Genomic DNA, 19,923 nt, shown 5'->3' on the forward strand with positions numbered 1-19,923 from the left:
ATCCAAAGAATAGTACTGAACTTTTAACCTGAATTGGTTAGATATCCGAATGAGTTCAAAATTTTGGTATCTAGAGAACCGGAACCGAACCCGATCCAAACCGAAATATTTTAGGTATTGAATATATCCGAAAAAGATTTATATAGTTAAATATATTTATTATTTTAAAATTTAATATCTAAGAGAATATACAAAATATATAAGACGTTTTTAAGTTGTCCAAAATACTTGAAAATTGATACCACTCAAATTACCCTAAGGAGTGATTTATACTCTCTCAAATAAGAGGCCGAGTTGTAGTACTTAGGGATCGAATTCACAGGGACCTAGGAAACCAAATAAATCTAATCAGTTTGATTAAGCTAGGCTAATAGTTTATAAAGCAGTAAATAATTAATGCAAAGCAACAGATAAAGCAGTAAACAAGTTGAACAAGACAATTGTTCAGCTTGGCAAGAAGTTGTTTGATGGAAGGATGGTTGCTAGATCTAGGGTTTCTATTCAGGAGATCATGATTATAATCCTACAGATGCCTAATGAGTTGCATGCATGATAATGTAAAGCTCAACTACTTGATCAACAAGTCAATCAGCTCTCGCGTGTATTGAATTGTCTATTAACTAGATCTATTGATCTCAACTGTCGTATTTTGATCAATAGAAAGTGTCGATCGATAATCCTATAGAGATATCGATCGATACACCTTTTGCTCCGTCGATCGATTATTCAAGTGTGATATCGATCGACACGCCCTAGTCAAGCTTTATGTGCGGGTTGAATAATAGCTTACTAAGCTCACTAGATTAGCTCTCGCCTTGCTCATAGCAAGAAACATAGTTCTATTAGAATGTTTTCAGGATGAGAATAAAGCTCTCGCTTTTATCAATCTATCCAAGGGCAGGTTCTAGGTAGCTAATCTAGACACATGTATTAATGAACAATCCTATGATGATTATCACAACTCAGCAATCTATAGTTGGGGCTAATCCCTCATCCTATATGAACCCTAAACCTAACAGGTGGATCTATTTAGACATGAAGTTTGTCACAGAAATCATAGATGAATAGATATAAAAAGCAATAGATATTAAAACCAAAGATAATAGAGTTCCAGGAGGACTCTGAAGGAGTTCCTCATTCTCTCCTAACTAAGAAAAATGATTAAAAGAAAGCTTAGATAGCGTAGCCGTCAACAATGGCTTATAAATAACATAAATAGGGTTTCTGGTCGTCCAAGGGTATTCTGGTAATTTGGAGTTGATTCTGGGTTTCAGTGGTCATAAAATATGCTCAGCCAATATTCTGTCATCACTGTCGTTCGACACCAATGCTGCATCATCGACCGACAGTCCTTCATCTCCTCGACAGCTTCCTCTCGCGAGGCACACTGACCACTCTTCAGTACAACGGGCATAACTTCTGCTACAGGATGCTGATTAACCTCAAACTGGTGGCATTGGAAATCTAACTCAAAGCTATATCTTTTGTCAAAGGATGGGCTCAATCTAACGGTGGGAAAGTCTCCATCCATAGCTAGACATCTAACGTGTCTGTGCAGTTCTGCACTTCAAAATACTCCAAAATCACCATATTTCTCCAGAACGTACCTGAACCTGTAAATACTCTATATAGTATTAAATATATATTAAAACACTTATAGACCATGGCTAAAAGTGGGTAAAATCCATGGTCTATCAAAAATATATACAAATATAAATACATGTTTAAAATAGCTAAACGATACTTATAATACTTATAATACGTAAAATACTTCAAATATCTATTGATTTCCTATCCAAATATTTAAGATAAACCAAATGTTAATTTTAAGTATTTTGGAATATATTCTTCAAATTTATATGTTATATATTATTTTTAGATTTTGAAAAAGTTAAAGTATATATGAACTTTAATTTTTCAAAAAAAATTAAATAGGTTATCCAAACCCAAACACTAACCAAACCCGCAAAGATCCGAACCGAACCAAACCCTGAAGGATCCGAATCGAGCCAAATGGTAATCGAATGTCCACCTCTAATCAAATGTAAAAAAAGTTATTGATAACAAAATATATATTGTTTATTATATTTAAATATAATATATTTTAAAAAAAATATTCCGCCTTGCGCGGATTATCATCTAGTAACTTTGTAAAGATACTTTATACTTCTTACACATTAACCAGATAACAAGCTTTTGATTGATGCTTAAATGAATTTACATCAGCATAACAGACTGTTTGTTGACAAGTTAGGAAGTCAATACCATATGAAAATATGCTTTACAGTATTGTGTTTCAAAATAACTTTTCAAAGGTACTTAATACCTCTCCTTATATATGAAAGTTACAATGCTTATAATATAAAGTTTCTACAGAGTAAAAGATTCTTTGTCGACACGATTGGATTCTATTTCTTGTAGGAGCAACCTCACGTCTTTTGACTCCAATTCCTTTTCTTCTGCGACACTGAAGAATGCACTGTGAACTTCTTTGAGTAACTTCAAAACATTGGCCAACCCACCGTCCTTTTCACTCTCGTCAGTCTTCTCCTCAGAGTATGGCTTTGAGTATTGGCCGTTGCTCATTCTTCTGAAGTAGTTGTATTTGTTAATCACAATCAAGTTACTCTTGTGATCGGGCCATACATCACGTGTATCATCCACAATCAACGTTCCACGTTCATGAGCCAAAACCAAATCAAGCGTCTTCCCATCAGGACTCTCCTCCCTCGTTATCACCCTGTCCCCAAAATAGATTCTCTTCGGATCAATCACGTCCAAGATGAGGTTAGCGTAATCACGAATACCCTTTGTGTAAACACACATCGTAAACATCTTGTTGGCTTCTTCCAAGAAACCGCAAACAAAAGGCCGTAGCTTCGTCAAAGATACCACGGGATCATCACCTCCGGTTGTCCACTCCCACAGATCGTGCCTTGTAATAGAATCCGCTTCTTTGATCAGATACTTCTCTGCTTCGGTGAGGCGTAGAAGAGGAGTGGTGTGGAGAAGCGTGTGGTCCAAGTCAAGTACTAAGTGAAGTTTTTTATCGTTGGAACAGGAGACTGATGTGGTGAAGCGCTTCGTTGCAGCTACAGCCTCGTGGCTTAGCTGTAAACCGTCGGAAAGATAATCGAACACTCGGCCTTGGTTTTTGTGAACAGTTGATTTGCAGGTGGTGCATTCCCCGTAACGAAGGAACCAGTGACCACATCTACTAGAAGAAGAAGACTCGTTGGTGACCGGTTCGATCCTCTGCTTTTTGGCTATCTGTTCCAGAGAAAGATTATTGACAACAGACATGGTTTCTCTGATGGACTGATTTAAAACTTCTAAGTATATAATATAATTAGAGAACTGATCAACAAAAGTCCCCAAGAAATCGAGTACTTAAGAAAACCCTAATCTGATCAGAAACCTGAAGAGATGGTTTTGTAGTTCGTTCGAAAACAAGAAATTATCTGTGTTTTTCCTTTTCTTTGGGGAAACCTTCATGTAAACTATATTTTCCTCTCTATTTATACTAACATAGAGTAATTTATAAAGTAGTTACGTTAAAAAAATAGTGTGTCATCAGAGATGCTCTAATATCTTTTGCAAAAAAGGTAATTTTTTCTAATATTTAGTGTGCGCAAAAATTTACTAATTGGCTATTGTAACCTCCTTAGTTATTATAGTGTCTCGTATAGCTGGGCAAATAATTAGAACCCAAAAAACCTGAACCTTCCATAAAAATGAATCTGAATTTGATCCGATCTGAACCCGACATAAATACCGACTGATTTTTGTTTTATGGTATTTCGGGTTATGAGTATTATCCGAACCGAACCTAAATGGATATTCGACAGAACTCGAAACAATCAAAATCCCAAAAAAGAACTTGTACCAAACGTGATCTCAATTCCTAATATGTATCCAAAAGACACTAAGATATTATTGAATATCTAAAATAATTATCTATTATATGAAGGTCGAAGATTGAATGTGGCGGTTGAAGTTTTTAGATTTTGGTTTTGTTTTAATTGAATAATGTTTTTCATTTCATAAAAATTTGGGGATTGATTGGTAGTGGTTGTACGTGTCTTGGACGGTCATTTTTTTTTTCTAAAGCAATTTTTAAAGCAATCATTCTTTACTTACAAAAAATAAAACTATAGCAAAAAAAAGTTAGAAAAAAAAATATGTTAGCTCTCAAAATCAACTTTCCTACAGCTTTTAGTAAGTGTTTTGAAAATAAATTTACAGCAAAAAAAAAAATTAAAACCAAAGCTAAAAACTCACGACCTATTTTCTAAAGCAAAAAATCTAAAGCTTCAACACCAACCAATCAATCCCTTGGTTTTCATTTTATGCTTTCATTTATTTGGTTTTCTTTCTATCAATAACTATATTTACTTTTCGTTTGATTTTGAATGATCATGTTTGATATTCCTTTCTTATTTTTCAATCGATTTTACTTATGTCTTGGTTATAAAAATATGTACAAATCAGGTACTTTAAAATGAAAGAACCAATTTTACTTATGTTTTGGTTACAAAGTAGGTACAAATCAGGTACTTTTAAACCGAAGAACCAATTGGGGTATGAACCCGAAAGTACATCGGGTTCTACCGGTTCATTGAAGATTTACTGACCCCGATCCGGACCGGATAGAATCCAACCCGGTCCCCAACCGAACTTTCTTATAACCCGAATGTGGCTGATTTTGATAAACCCAAAAAACCGAGATCCGATTAGACAAAACCAAAACCCGATTGAGATCCCGAATGCCCATGCCTAGTTTCTCGAGTCTGATTAATATGTGCCTAGCTTTCAACTTTTTATTTACATGGGCTTCCAATTTATTATACACTTTTTACTCAGAGTTGTTATATCCTTGGTCGAACCAGCAAATCCAATTATCTGATCATAATTTCGTGTAGCGGAAACCTAACAAAAACCTGTGTTTACAATGGTGATATCTTGCATATTTACATTGTTTTATTCATTTATTCATGTGCATTTTCATCATATAGATTAGGATTTAGCCATGTCGAGGTTGCATTTTGCATACATATGTCTCTATTAGGTATTGGAGTACCACATGGAGTTCCTGGAGACATTTGGATGCATTTGGAGCTCAAAGGATGTGATTAGAGTGATCTTTGGACGAGCACTGCTTGGAGCGACTACATGAAGTCGCTGTGCACCACATCCCGGAGCGACCGCACGAAGTCGCTCGCGTTTTCACGTCCGGAGACACACAGATTTGACCCTGGAGCGACCTCCCAGAGCGACGTACCGAAGTCGCTCCCAATGTTCAGAGCGACCTGTTGGAGCGACACACCAAGGTCGCTCGCGTCCTCTCATCCGGAGACACCAAAATCGAGCATCCTGGAGCGACCTCTCAGAGCGACCTACCAAGGTCGCTCCCAGCCAGAGCGACCAGCTCAAGTCGCTCGCGTTTTGACGGGGCGAGACATGAAGAAACGCGTCGGGAGCGACCTCCTGGGAGCGACTATGCTAGGTCGCTCCACGTGTTTTGCTTGGACGATTTTTATGTTATTTCAGGGGCCTTTTGGTCATTTGTTTTGTTGTTTTACATTGCAAAAACCTAAGTTAAGTACTTTGGTAAGCCATCAGTGGCTAGATATCTCTTTTCTGGAGAACAACTAGTTAAAAAACTTCTTTTGATTCATTTTTTGATTGCTTTCATCTTGTGTTCTTGTTGATTTCTTATCTATTCCTCTACATGATTAATCTGAAATCCAATATGGGTTTAAGAGGAATCATGGAGATTAGTGAGTAATTACCTTTTGAATTCATGGGTTAGGGAGATCAAGGGTGATTAGGTTAGTTCTAGGATGTTTTAGTGTAGATCATTCTTGTTCCTTGTTAGTAGAGTATTCATAATGCATCTTCTGAGTTGGCCTCTCAAAAGTTGATCTTTAGGCATTTCCCACCCACAAGGTGTTTGAGCAAATGCCTGAGACAACTCTCCTAAGCTTTTAACATACTTTACCAAAGACATTTGTTGTTAAAGGTGTTAGGATAGCCAATAGACTTGTTAGTAATGATTGCTTTCATATTATTCAACCAAAGACATTTGATGTTTGAGATATGTTAGTAAATGAACATTCATCTAGACATAGAGTTTGTTTAAGATTGTGTCTAAGCTTAAGGTTGATAGTTTGATTGATCGTTTGCCATCCTTAGTTTGAAACTTGATCACCCAAGGTCTAATCCCTATGCCCATGAGTTCTTTTTTCCCTTAGTAAAGAAAATCATTTCATTTATCATTAATCATTAGTTTAGAAACCTCTTAAATTATCGGTTGCACTTAGATTAAGTGAGTACTTGCATTCTCATTGCTTTGAAATCCCTTAGAATTGGTTCGACAATCATTTATACTACAACATTTGTCTTAGGAGCCTTGAAAACTCTTAACATCAAATTGGCGCCGTTGCCGGATTCTGAGTAGATTTAAACATTGAGATTTAGTCACTTGCTTGAGACTAAGTCATTTTAAATTTTTTTTGTTACTCATTCTTCTTCTTCACCTACCTTTCACTTTCAGGTGTATGAACTTGAGGAGCAGGGGTCCATCAAACCTAGTTCCAATAGTAGCAAACATAAGAGCTTTCGAGAGGGAGTGTGCTAGAGCTACAAGAGAAGAAGAACAACAAGCCCGCTTGCAGAGATTGGATATTGATATGGCAGATCAACTGCAAGGGGCAGAACACCAACCGCGGGCAGCTCGACCCATTGGTACTTATGACCGGCCCAACATTCATGGTCATAGACTGGGAATCCGAGCGCCGGCTGTGGCAGCCAACAACTTTGAGGTCAAGTCAGGACTCCTCAACGTGATCGAGAACAACAAATATCATGACTTGGCTTTAGAGGACCCATTCGATCACTTGGACAAGTTCGACAGCTACTGTGGGTTGTCAAAAACCAATGGTGTGTCCGAAGATGCCTTAAAGCTCAAGATATTCCCTTTCTCTCTGGGGGATAAGGCACGACAGTGGGAGAAGTCTCTACCAAGCGACTCAATCACCACTTGGGATGAGTGCAAGAGAGCATTCTTGGAGAAATTCTCCTCCTCCTCAAGAACTGCTAAGCTGAGAAATGAGATCTCCAGTTTCCAACAGAAGAACTTGGAAGGATTCAGTGAAGCCTGGGAGAGATTCAAAGGCTATCAAACCAAATGCCCACATCATGGTTTCTCTAAGGAGAGCTTGCTCAGTACCTTCTACAGAGGTGCCCTTCCTAAGTACAGAGCCATATTGGATACAACTAGCAATGGGTTCTTCTTGGGAAGAACTGAAGATGATGCAGAAGAGCTGGTTGACAACATGGTGAAGAGTGATGCAGTCTACAGTGTAGATCACGACAGAGGCAGTCGGGGTGATGATAAGCAGACGAGGAAAGAGATCAAATCTTTACAAGACAAGATCGACCTACTCATTGCTGAAAAAGCCACCCAAGAGCAGCTGAAGTTTGTTGGTAACTCCAAGCAAGAAGATCCACCTGTTGTCCATGAGGTTGAGGGTTTGGAAGGTCAGGAAGAGCTGTGTTTCATCAACAACAATGGTAGCTGGTACAAAAAAGAGCCCAACTTTCAGTACAACAACTACCAACAGAAATCCTACCCCAACAACCAACAGCGTGGTTATCCGCCTAGAAACAACCAGCAAGGCAGCTATCAGCCTCAGCAAAACCCCTCGTCTGGTTCTTCTGCTCCTCAAGAGAGCAGCACTGATACCTTACTGAAACAAATATTGGAGTCTCAGACTAGAAGTGAGAAGCATGTTGGTTATGAGTTGAAGAACCTTCAGTCCAAGATTGATGGGAGCTACAACGAGCTCAACAACAAATTCTCACATCTTGCTTCTACAGTCAAGAATTTAGAGAATCAGTTTGCTTCCATGAACACTCACCAGAATCGCCAGCAAGGATTTCTACCTGGAAAATCTGACCAAAACCCCAAGGAGGCCAAAACTATCACCCTTAGGAGTGGTAAGCAGTTACCTCCTACAACCTTCACCAGGGATGCTTAGAAACTAGGTGAGGAGGTGGCCATCAACTTAGATGATGAAGTGGTGATTGTTGATGAGAAAATCAATGATGAAATCTTGGAGAAGATTGTGGAAGCTAAAGGTAAAGGAAAGGTTGGGGAAGAAAAGAAAACAGTGAAAGATGGTGAAGTTGTTGCTCCAGCAAGTGAGAATTCTTTTGTTCCTCCTCCCTATGAACCCAAACTTCCATTCCCTGGTAGATTCAAGAGGCAGCTGCTAGAGAAGTACAAAGCTCTGTTTGACAAGCAAATGAGTGAAGCTCAGGTTGCAATGCCCATCATCGATGCTTTCATGTTGATTCCTCAATACAACAAGTTCCTGAAAGATGTTGTAGCTGCAAAGAAAAAGGAGATGGAAAGCATGATGATTCTTACCCATGAGTGCAGTGCCATCATCCAGAGGCTTGATGTTCCAGAGAAGTTAGAGGATCCAGGATGCTTCACACTACCTTGTGCTCTTGGACCTATGGTATTTGAGAAATGTCTCTGCGATTTGGGAGCTAGTGTCAGCGTGATGCCTTTGTCTGTTGCAAAGAAGCTTGGATTCACTCAGTATAAGAAGTGTAGACTCTCTCTGGTGTTAGCTGATCGTTCAGTGAAGTACCCTGTGGGTATCTTAGAGGACCTCCCTGTGAAGATTGGAAGGTATGAGATACCTACAGATTTTATAGTGCTTGAGATGGGTGAGGAGCCTCAAGACCCATTGATTATTGGAAGGCCATTCTTAGCTACAGCAGGAACAATTGTTAATGTGAAAGAGGGCACGATTGATCTCCATTTGGGTAAAAGGCATGTTCTCCACTTTGACATCAAGGGGAAAATGAAGAAACCAACTGTGTTCGGGCAAGCCTTCCACATTGAAGAGATGGGCACTCCTGCTGATGAGCACCTTGAAGAGTTACCACCTGAGGACGACGAGGAGGGAGCATCTCCCTCTACTCATTCCCCATAGAAGGTAACCCACTACTTTCCCTTGTATATACCATTTCGTTTTTGCATATTAGTTTTCTCTTTTTGGGTATCTCTCTCTTCTTGACAACACAGAGACTGTGTCATTTAAGTTTGGGGGAGGTACCAAGTATTTGATCGTGTTTGCTTTGATGTAGTTTCATTGAGTCATGCATTGCATACCTATTTGCATATATAAAAAAAAATTTAGTTTGCATCATTTGTATTTCTAGGAGAGTCTAGAGCATATAGGTTGCATTCACTTGCACTGGGAGCAATGATTTTAAATGCCTTGTAAAGAACACTACTTTGCACCTGAGTAGCTTATGCACCTCTCAAAAAGACTTGTATGCTTCGAGCCTTGAAAACTCTTTCTGAAACTTGTTGATTGCTGAAACTTGTTGATTGCTGAAACTCAGTCTTTGAAGCCAACTACAACCTTATTTGAACTGAACGAACTTAATGCTTCTTGCTTATGGTCCTTTGTGTACTGAGTCATGGATATACACACTTGAATTGTCACATCCTTTATGCCAATCTTTGACAAACTCGAGTGGTACACCATTCCCAAAACCCTTCCCTCCTTTTGAGCTTTCATTATTTGATGAGTGAGGCCTTTTTCGGAAAGCCTTACATGTGCATAATGTTGAGAGTATCGGGAACGACAATGCTTGGTCTTCATTCTTGCTAGATTAGGCACTCTATTGTCTAGCTATAGGTGGGGGTGAGTGTGGTGACTATGGTTTGGAAGCATGAAAAGTTCTAAGGAAAAGAATAGACCCTTTGTGTTTAAATGGATAATCTTATTGGAATTAATAGATAAACGTCTAGCTCGAGTTTATGAAAAGTCTTGGCCCCAAAAAAAAAATATATATATAAAAAAAAAAGAGAAAAGGAAAGAAAAGGGGGCTAGCAAAGTTGTTTAGAGCTAAAAATTTGTTTAGAAGTTGATAAAATCCTTTATAGATTTCAAAGAAAAAGAGTTTTATGTGCAAAGTATTCTTGAGATCTTTTGGTGAGAGATGAGAGTTGGGTTTGACATTGGGAAGTGATTGTGTAACTTGTATGTTTGGGAAAAGGGTAGAACAATGGAGATTGAGCATTGTATGCATGAGTTGGTCCCTTTCTTAGATATATTATGTGCAATGTCAAGGCTACTTATTTTGAGAGTAAACCACTTTAAAAGATCATGGATTTTGAACCTCTTGACCCACTTGAATAAAAGCCTTCCCTCACTCAACCAAATGATTTGGTCCAATTGACCATTTGCAAGAATTCACTTGATGCTATACTTAATGAACTTGAGAGTTAGCTGATTTGCATGTGTGAATGCATGATGATGAGTGTAGGGATGAAAAGAGTTAAGATAGGCCTAGAGAAGCTAGAGTATAATAAGAGAGGGTGTACTAATGCTGAATTTAGATGTTGATTTGAGTGCTTTGTGTGTTTCTTTTGGCTATGAGCTCCTACCTTCAAACCTCTCTCCGTATGAGTTCTAGAAAGTTCACTTGAGGACAAGTAAAAGAATAAGTTGGGGGGAGTTGATATCTTGCATATTTACATTGTTTTATCCATTTATTCATGTGCATTTTCATCATATAGATTAGGATTTAGCCATATCTAGGTTGCATTTTTGCATACATATGTCTCTATTAGGTATTGGAGTACCACATGGAGTTCCTCGAGACATTTGGATGCATTTGGAGCTCAAAGGAGGTGATTAGAGTGATCTTTGGATGAGCACTGCCTAGAGCGACCTCCCGGAGCGACTACATGAAGTCGCTGTGCACCACATCCCGGAGCGACTTTTCCAGACCGACCGCACGAAGTCGCTCGCGTTTTCACGTCCGGAGACACACAGATTTGACCCTGGAGCGACCTCCCAGAGCGACGTGCCGAAGTCGCTCCCAATGTTCAGAGCGACCTGTTGGAGCGACACACCAAGGTCGCTCGCGTCCTCTCATCCGGAGACACCAAAATCGACCATCCTGGAGCGACCTCTCAGAGCGACCTACCAAGGTCGCTCCCAGCCAGAGCTCCCAGCCAGAGCGACCAGCCAGAGCGACCAGCTCAAGTCGCTCGCGTTTTGACGGGGCGAGACACGAAGAAACATGTCGGGAGCGACCTCCTGGGAGCGACTATGCTAGGTCGCTCCGCGTGTTTTGCTTGGACGATTTTTATGTTATTTCAGGGGCCTTTTGGTCATTTGTTTTGTTGTTTTATATTGCAAAAACCTAAGTTAAGTACTTTGGTAAGCCATCAGTGGCTAGATATCTCCTTTCTGGAGAACAACTAGTTAAAAAACTTCTTTTGATTCATTTTTCGATTGCTTTCATCTTGTGTTCTTGTTGATTTCTTATCTATTCCTCTACATGATTAATCTGAAATCCAATATGGGTTTATGAGGAATCATGGAGATTAGTGAGTAGTTACCTTTTGAATTCATGGGTTAGGGAGATCAAGGGTGATTAGGTTAGTTCTAGGATGTTTTAGTGTAGATCATTCTTGTTCCTTGCTAGTAGAGTATTCATAATGCATCTTCTGAGTTGGCCTCTCAAAAGTTGATCTTTAGGCATTTCTCACCCACAAGGTGTTTGATGAAATGCCTGAGACAACTCTCCTAAGCTTTTAACATACTTTACCAAAGACATTTGTTGTTAAAGGTGTTAAGATAGCCAATAGACTTGTTAGTAATGATTGCTTTCATATTATTCAACCAAAGACATTTGATGTTTGAGATATGTTAGTAAATGAGCATTCATCTAGACATAGAGTTTGTTTAAAATTGTGTCTAAGCTTAAGGTTGATAGTTTGATTGATCGTTTGCCATCCTTAGTTTGAAACTTGATCAGCCAAGGTCTAATCCCTATGCCCATGAGTTCTTTTTTCCCTTAGTAAAGAAAATCATTTCATTTATCATTAATCATTAGTTTAGAAACCTCTTAAATTATCGGTTGCACTTAGATTAAGTGAGTACTTGCATTCTCATTGCTTTGAAATCTCTTAGAATTGGTTCGACAATCATTTATACTACAACATTTGTCTTAGGAGCCTTGAAAACTCTTAACATCAAATTGGCGCCGTTGCCGGATTCTGAGTAGATTTAAACATTGAGATTTAGTCACTTGCTTGAGACTAAGTCATTTTAAATTTTTTTTGTTACTCATTCTTCTTCTTCACCTACCTTTCACTTTCAGGTGTATGAACTTGAGGAGCAGGGGTCCATCAAACCTAGTTCCAATAGTAGCAAACATCAGAGCTTTCGAGAGGGAGTGTGCTAGAGCTACAAGAGAAGAAGAACAACAAGCCCGCTTGCAGAGATTGGATATTGATATGGTAGATCAACTGCAAGGGGCAGAACACCAACCGCGGGCAGCTCGACCCATTGGTACTTATGACCGGCCCAGCATTCATGGTCATAGACTGGGAATCCAAGCACCGGCTGTGGCAGTCAACAACTTTGAGGTCAAGTCAGGACTCCTCAACGTGATCGAGAACAACAAATATCAACAACCTGTGTTTACAATGGTGATATCTTGCATATTTACATTGTTTTATTCATTTATTCATGTGCATTTTCATCATATAGATTAGGATTTAGCCATGTCTAGGTTGCATTTTGCATACATATGTCTCTATTAGGTATTGGAGTACCACATGGAGTTCCTGGAGACATTTGGATGCATTTGGAGCTCAAAGGATGTGATTAGAGTGATCTTTGGACGAGCACTGCTTGGAGCGACTACATGAAGTCGCTGTGCACCACATCCCGGAGCGACTTTCCCAGAGCGACCGCACGAAGTCGCTCGCGTTTTCACGTCCGGAGACACACAGATTTGACCCTGGAGCGACCTCCCAGAGCGACGTGCCGAAGTCGCTCCCAATGTTCAGAGCGACCTGTTGGAGCGACACACCAAGGTCGCTCGCGTCCTCTCATCCGGAGACACCAAAATCGAGCATCCTGGAGCGACCTCTCAGAGCGACCTACCAAGGTCGCTCCCAGCCAGAGCGACCAGCTCAAGTCGCTCGCGTTTTGACGGGGCGAGACATGAAGAAACGCGTCGGGAGCGACCTCCTGGTAGCGACTATGCTAGGTCGCTCCACGTGTTTTGCTTGGACATTTTTTATGTTATTTCAGGGGCCTTTTGGTCATTTGTTTTGTTGTTTTACATTGCAAAAACCTAAGTTAAGTACTTTGGTAAGCCATCAGTGGCTAGATATCTCTTTTCTGGAGAACAACTAGTTAAAAAACTTCTTTTGATTCATTTTTCGATTGCTTTCATCTTGTGTTCTTGTTGATTTCTTATCTATTCCTCTACATGATTAATCTGAAATCCAATATGGGTTTATGAGGAATCATGGAGATTAGTGAGTAATTACCTTTTGAATTCATGGGTTAGGGAGATCAAGGGTGATTAGGTTAGTTCTAGGATGTTTTAGTGTAGCTCATTCTTGTTCCTTGCTAGTAGAGTATTCATAATGCATCTTCTGAGTTGGCCTCTCAAAAGTTGATCTTTAGGCATTTCTCACCCACAAGATGTTTGATGAAATGCCTGAGACAACTCTCCTAAGCTTTTAACATACTTTACCAAAGACATTTGTTGTTAAAGGTGTTAAGATAGCCAATAGACTTGTTAGTAATGATTGCTTTCATATTATTCAACCAAAGACATTTGATGTTTGAGATATGTTAGTAAATGAGCATTCATCTAGACATAGAGTTTGTTTAAAATTGTGTCTAAGCTTAAGGTTGATAGTTTGATTGATCGTTTGCCATCCTTAGTTCGAAACTTGATCACCCAAGGTCTAATCCCTATGCCCATGAGTTCTCTTTTCCCTTAGTAAAGAAAGTCATTTCATTTATCATTAATCATTAGTTTAGAAACCTCTTAAATTATCGGTTGCACTTAGATTAAGTGAGTACTTGCATTCTCATTGCTTTGAAATCCCTTAGAATTGGTTCGACAATCATTTATACTATAACATTTGTCTTAGGAACCTTGAAAACTCTTAACATCGGTTAGTAATTTTAGAGCGAATTTGATCCATATAAAGAAAAAAAACTGCAAATGCATATATATAAGAAATAAAGACCCCTAGATATAAAACGTTTAATGTGGAAACATATATATAAGCACTATCTAGTCTTTATGTGCGATGACACTACATGTAATTTATCTAGTTAAAAGATGTTTTTTTGAAAAAAGTGCGAAAAGATGATGACACCTAAGCAATGACAATTGTGTTAATGAGGGTAAAGTTAATAAATAAAAGTGCTCCTCAAATAATAAAAACTAGGTGGCTGCCTGCGATTTCGCGGGTATAAATATTTATGAAAAATATATATTTTGTTTATAATTTTGAATAATAATCATAATTATTAAAAAGGGCAAATCTCCAAAATAGCACATTTCTAAGTTTATATTACAAAAATAGCACTCAAAAACTAAAATGACCAAAATAGCATTTTATCTTTTGAAAAATTTAAAAAATTTTTATTTTTCAAAATTTGAAATCTTATCCCCAAAATCCCAATTCTCAACTCTAAACCCTAAAACCTAAACCCTAAACCCTAAATCCTAAACCCCACCCTTTAACTCTAAACCCTAAAACCTAAACCCCACCCTTCAACTCTAAACCCTAAAACCTAAACTCTAAACCCTAAACCCCAAACTCTAAACCTTAAACCCTAAACCCTAAATCCTAAACCCCACCCTTTAACTTTAAACCCTAATGTCTACACTAATTTACTATAATGGTATAAACATTTATTTATTTCTTTTGATAAAACATTAAATGCTATTTTTGTGACTTTTGAACTTGAGAGCTAGTCTGGGAACAAAAACTTGATTTAGTGCTATTTTTGTCTTTTTCTCTATTAAAAATAATCTTTTTATTTTAAATAGTTTGAAAATCAAAGTCTTGATATTGTATAGTCTTAGAAGATTATTGAGATATAATGTTAGTTCTATAAATTTTATTATAAGTTTCCAAAAAAAAATTTATGACATAATTTTTTATTAATAATAAACAAAGACTAATGAACAAGAATTTATTTTATAACACATTCTATTTTTGCATTTTTTTCTACCACTTTATTTTATTTAGAAGTAAAACCATTACAAATAATTAATTAACAGTTACAGTACTACGTAAAACACATGTATTTCAGCAAACATATAAAACATTAAGTACGTAAAAGTATAAAATAACAAAGAATACAATCAAGAATACAACAAAAAAGTTTTATTATTCTTCATTGATGTTTTATATATGTATCATTTTTTTTTCCTATTACAAAATAAGCATGTCAACTTTATTATAATCAAAGCAGTAGAGTCTTAACTCTAGTCTCGTATTAATATATTGTTTCTGATTTTCAATTTATATATTGTCATAAAAAAGTTCATTGATTAAAATTATTTTAAAGAATACCATATAATTTTATTAAAATCAATGCTATAAGAATTATATTAATAGAGTATATTAACTTTAGTCTCTTATTAGTATAATGTTCCAATATTTCTGTTTTATATTATAATAAATATTTTTATTTATTAATATTATTTTAAAATACTTACAATATATTTTTCTGTTTTTAAATATATAAATACTTTACTCATTTCTTAAAGTAATAACTCAACTATACAATCAACATTTGTCACTGAAAAATGACTAAATATTTTTAAAATTGTATATTTGATTGTTCTACATTCATTGGACACATTTTAGAAAAAAATATTATATATAGTGAGTGTAAAAAAATATTATTAGGTTTAGGTTAATTTGTTTTTTGTAATCTATAATTTAATGTATCCACTATTAATATAAATATGTTAAAATCGTTTATATAATTATTTCTATCATACGATATGTATTTTTATATGTATATTTTAAATTTCTATAATGTAATCTATGATATTTAATTGTTTCTATAAACGAATTATGTTAATTCTACTAACTTTAAAATGTTTAATTGTTCGTATGGTAATATAGATTAGATAAGGTTGTTTTAGGATTTGTTTCCTTTTTTAAAACTTCAATTAAATAAATAAAAATTCAAATACCAACAATCAATCAAATTAAAAAAAAATTAATTCTAAACTTCACCTGAATGACACCTAAGCAAAAGTCAATTAAGTGATTTCTCAGTTAATATACAGTAGGATATGAGTTCTTTCACGTGGGGTCAAAAAGGTTCAACAGTGTAGTTTAGGACAATCGAACTTGTGTTTTGTGGGTTCAGCACTGCACTAACTAACCAACTACGCCACATATCATTACTGAAACAAGCCCACAAATTAAATTCTTATTATTTTTGTGGTGTCAACGGACACCATTAGTCTTCAAGTGGGTCTGCCACTACATGCTACATATATTTTCTAGCATCTGACCTTCTAGTAATCATACTAAAAAAAATTGTACACATATATATATATATATATAGTGTACCATTTGATAAGCAGTTCCAGTTACTATTTTTAGTGGATTTTATGAAATTGTTGTGATCTTAAGGTATTTTATTATAAGTTTCCAAAAGTTTTTTATGACATAATTTTTGATTAGTAAAAAAACAAAGATTAATGAACAAGAAGTTATTTTATAACACATTCTATTTTCACATTATTTTTTCTACCACTTTATTTTATTTAGAAGTAAAATAGTAACAGATAATAAATTAACAGGTAAAGTACTACGTAAAAAAATGTATTTCGGCAAACATATAAAACATTAAGTATGTAAAAGCATAAAATAACAAAGAATACAACCAAGAATACAACAAATAAGTTTTATTATTCTTCACTGATGTTTTATATGTATCATTTCTTTTTTTTCTATTACAAAATAAGGATATCAATTTATTATAATCAAAACAATATCAATATAGAGCCTTAACTCTAGTCCCTTATTAATATATTGTTTCTGATTTTCAATTTATATATTATAATAAAAAAATTTCATTGATTAATATTATTTTAAAGAATTTACCATATAATTTTATTATAATCAAAGCTACAAGAATTATATTCGTATTAGTATAATGTTCCAATATTTCAGTTTTATATTATAATAAATATTTTCATTTATTAATATTATTTTAAAATAATTACCATATATTTTTCTGTTTTTAAATGTACAAATACTTTAATCATTTTCAAAAATAATAACTCAACTATACAATCAACATTTGTCACTGAAAAATGACTTAACGTTTTTAAAATTGTATATTTGACTGTTCTGCATTTTGTGGACACATTTTAGAAAAAAATATATATAGTGAGTATAAAAAAATATTATTAGGTTTAGGTTAATTAGTTTTTTGTATTCTATAATTTATTGTATCCACTATTAATATAAATATGTTAAAATCTTTTATATAATTATTTCTATCATACCATATATATTTATATGTATATTGTAAATTTCTTTAATGTAATCTATGATATTTAATTGTTTCTATAAACGAATTATATTAATTCTTCTAACTTTAAAATGTTTAATTGTTTGTATGGTAATATATATTAGATTAGATAGTTCTAGGATTAGTTTCCTTTTTAAAAATTTAATTAAATAAATGAAAATAAAAATACCAACCACCATTCAAATTAAAAGAATTAATTCTAAACTTCACTATGAATGATACCTAATCAAAAGTCACTTAACTGAGTTCTCAGTTAATATCATTCAAAAGTCACTTAAGTGATCTCAGTTAATATATATAATAGGATGATACAAGTGATTGTCTACTTTTTAGGAATCTTTTGGTAAGATAATTAATGTTCGTTAGAGTGTACCACTGCATTAGCGATTTAGGGTTACGATGATTCTACGGTATTGGGATCCTGGGATTAGAGAGGAGGCGAGGTTAACGGGTCGATTGGAATCGGAGGTTCGAATTGGAGATGGGATTTTCCAAGATTGGAAGGTTGAAGATGGATCTTCGAGATTTTCTTTGGATTTGGGATGGGGTGGTCTGATCGAGGGTACGACGAAAACGGAGATTTGGATTCGGCGACAACTAAGGATTATGAGGATTTGGATTTTAATTTTTATTTCGATCCTGATCAAGACGAAATCGAATCAAGATGAAGGTATCATTTTTCTTTTCTTTAGTTCGATCAATCAGAGATTTGGAGATATGGAGATACTCCGAACAGAGTATTATAAGGAAAGTTGAAATGTGATAGTACGAGAAATATGGGATTGGAGAAGGAGTTTACGGTTAATGGGATTATTAAGGGAGATTGATTCTTTTAACATGAATCAAAGAAGATATCGAGAAATTAAGGAAAATTGTGGGAGCCGCGGGATGCGGATTTGGGCACGCGCATCAGAGTCTAGTTTGATTTAAAGCTACTCAAATATTGATAAGAAGTTGAAAATAAGTATAACTATTTTTGAGGATTTAGATACTACAAAAAATCATTTAACATGAAATTAATTAAATCAATAGATTATTTTGTTTGTATTTTCATAAATAAATAATTGCATTGCTTTAAATTTAATAAATATTAGATTCTTATTCTTAAATTATTTTTTATTCTTAATAACTTATAATTGTATATGTGAGATTATATTTGGTTTAAGTTGACATCAAATAGTTTTTTACAAATAAAATGTTTGAGACAATAAATTAACATCAAATAAATTTTATAGTTAAAAATTTATCAAATAAGTTTATATCACAAATTTAACCAAACAAATTACAGATATTTTATTAAAACTTCGTGATTCGTAATGAAACGGTTAAAGTAATTCAAAACAAAATTAAGTAATATTTAATGTAATTATTTAATATAAATATAAAATAATATAATTATATGGTTTTAAAATATAGTAAAATAAAAATTTTAAAACATTACTTTATCAAAAAAATGTTAAAATCGATTGATATTGTAAATTATAATTTGTTAAAAAAATATTCTTGTGCCTTTAATAGCCTCTGCTGCTTATGTAACCAGAGACGTCCCGTCCTCAAACGACCCAAAACCCTTCAACGGGAACTGTTTTGAAAGTCTCATGTTTTGTGTTTTGTCTTGGAACAACTTTAATACAGTAAAGTTTTGATCTTTTAGGAATCCAAAGCCTTTCCATATGTCTGTATTGTGATCTCCATGAGCAAATTAATCGTTCTGTTTAGTTGGTCTACTGCAGAAAGTGTCAATCTTGAGTTGCTAAGTCTCTGTGTGTGTTTAAAGATATGCAGAGAAAGGATTTCTATGAGGGTTTTGAGGAGGAGATTAATCAAGTTATTGTGAAGAATGGTTTATTCAATTCCGGTTAACGTGTTGCAATTGGTGGCTCTGGTGGCAAAGGTAATCTCTTTAAAACTGTTTTCCAATTCCTCTGTTCTGATTCATGCTTAGTTGTAGGTAAGAAGCGCAAAGATCTTTCATTTGTGCAGACTTAACTTATACAAAACTGCAGGCCAAGGGAGATTCTAGACACCATAAAATCTGGTGAAGACTTCAGAATAGCAACAACTACAAAGATGCCTGAGCAAGGTACGTGTGAGCGGCGTGGTTATATATCTAGCCAGTTGAGGAAGTTGCAAGAAAAGACACTCTCTTATCACATCAAGGCAGATTGTAATGTTTGCTTGTTTGGATTACACAATGAAATGCAGAAATGGTGTAAAGCTTGTGTTTTGTTGGATGGACTCAACCGTGGTTTGCCTAAGATGGGTATCGGAAGAGCGAGAGGAGGCGTAAATGGTGATCATAGGAAGGAAACAGAGAAGCCTGCATATGCTGCAAAATCTATAGAGAGCTATGAAACTCATATAAGTCAAGATGATTGACTATATAAAAAGTTTGAAATACCCTTTGTTGTACAAGTTATGTATGTCTTCAGGAAAATTTGGGTTTTTGTTTTGTTTTTTTCCAATGTTCAAGAAATTATTAGACGTTAATTAG

At 35.4% G+C, this 19,923-nt stretch overlaps 1 protein-coding gene, 1 long non-coding RNA gene and 1 other non-coding gene across 3 annotated transcripts; 1 reads left to right on the plus strand and 2 right to left on the minus strand.

Moving 5' to 3' along the window:
* Nucleotides 1–1,887: 1,887 nt before the first annotated feature.
* On the minus strand, nucleotides 1,888–4,299 carry LOC111204138 (RNA polymerase II C-terminal domain phosphatase-like 5). Its single transcript, XM_022698342.2, has one exon. It carries the CDS (start codon nucleotides 3,301–3,303, stop codon nucleotides 2,371–2,373), a length of 933 nt encoding a protein of 310 aa, XP_022554063.1. The 5' UTR covers nucleotides 3,304–4,299; the 3' UTR covers nucleotides 1,888–2,370.
* Nucleotides 4,300–7,100: 2,801 nt separating this feature from the next.
* On the minus strand, nucleotides 7,101–7,207 carry LOC125588006. The gene has a single exon (XR_007324402.1). It is a non-coding gene; the product is annotated as a small nucleolar RNA R71 (small nucleolar RNA).
* Nucleotides 7,208–16,946: 9,739 nt separating this feature from the next.
* LOC111204772 lies at nucleotides 16,947–19,919 on the plus strand. Its single transcript, XR_002657357.2, has 4 exons — nucleotides 16,947–18,099; nucleotides 19,207–19,323; nucleotides 19,436–19,512; nucleotides 19,635–19,919. It is a non-coding gene; the product is annotated as an uncharacterized LOC111204772 (long non-coding RNA).
* Nucleotides 19,920–19,923: the final 4 nt, after the last annotated feature.

Source organism: Brassica napus, chromosome C5 (genome assembly GCF_020379485.1).
Source record: "Brassica napus cultivar Da-Ae chromosome C5, Da-Ae, whole genome shotgun sequence".
NCBI classification, from domain to species: Eukaryota; Viridiplantae; Streptophyta; class Magnoliopsida; order Brassicales; family Brassicaceae; genus Brassica; species Brassica napus.

Bases quoted from the DNA above. Each gene is read 5' to 3' on its own strand.
- LOC111204138 (XM_022698342.2), bottom strand. From the start codon at position 3,303: ATGTCTGTTGTCAATAATCTTTCTCTGGAACAGATAGCCAAAAAGCAG.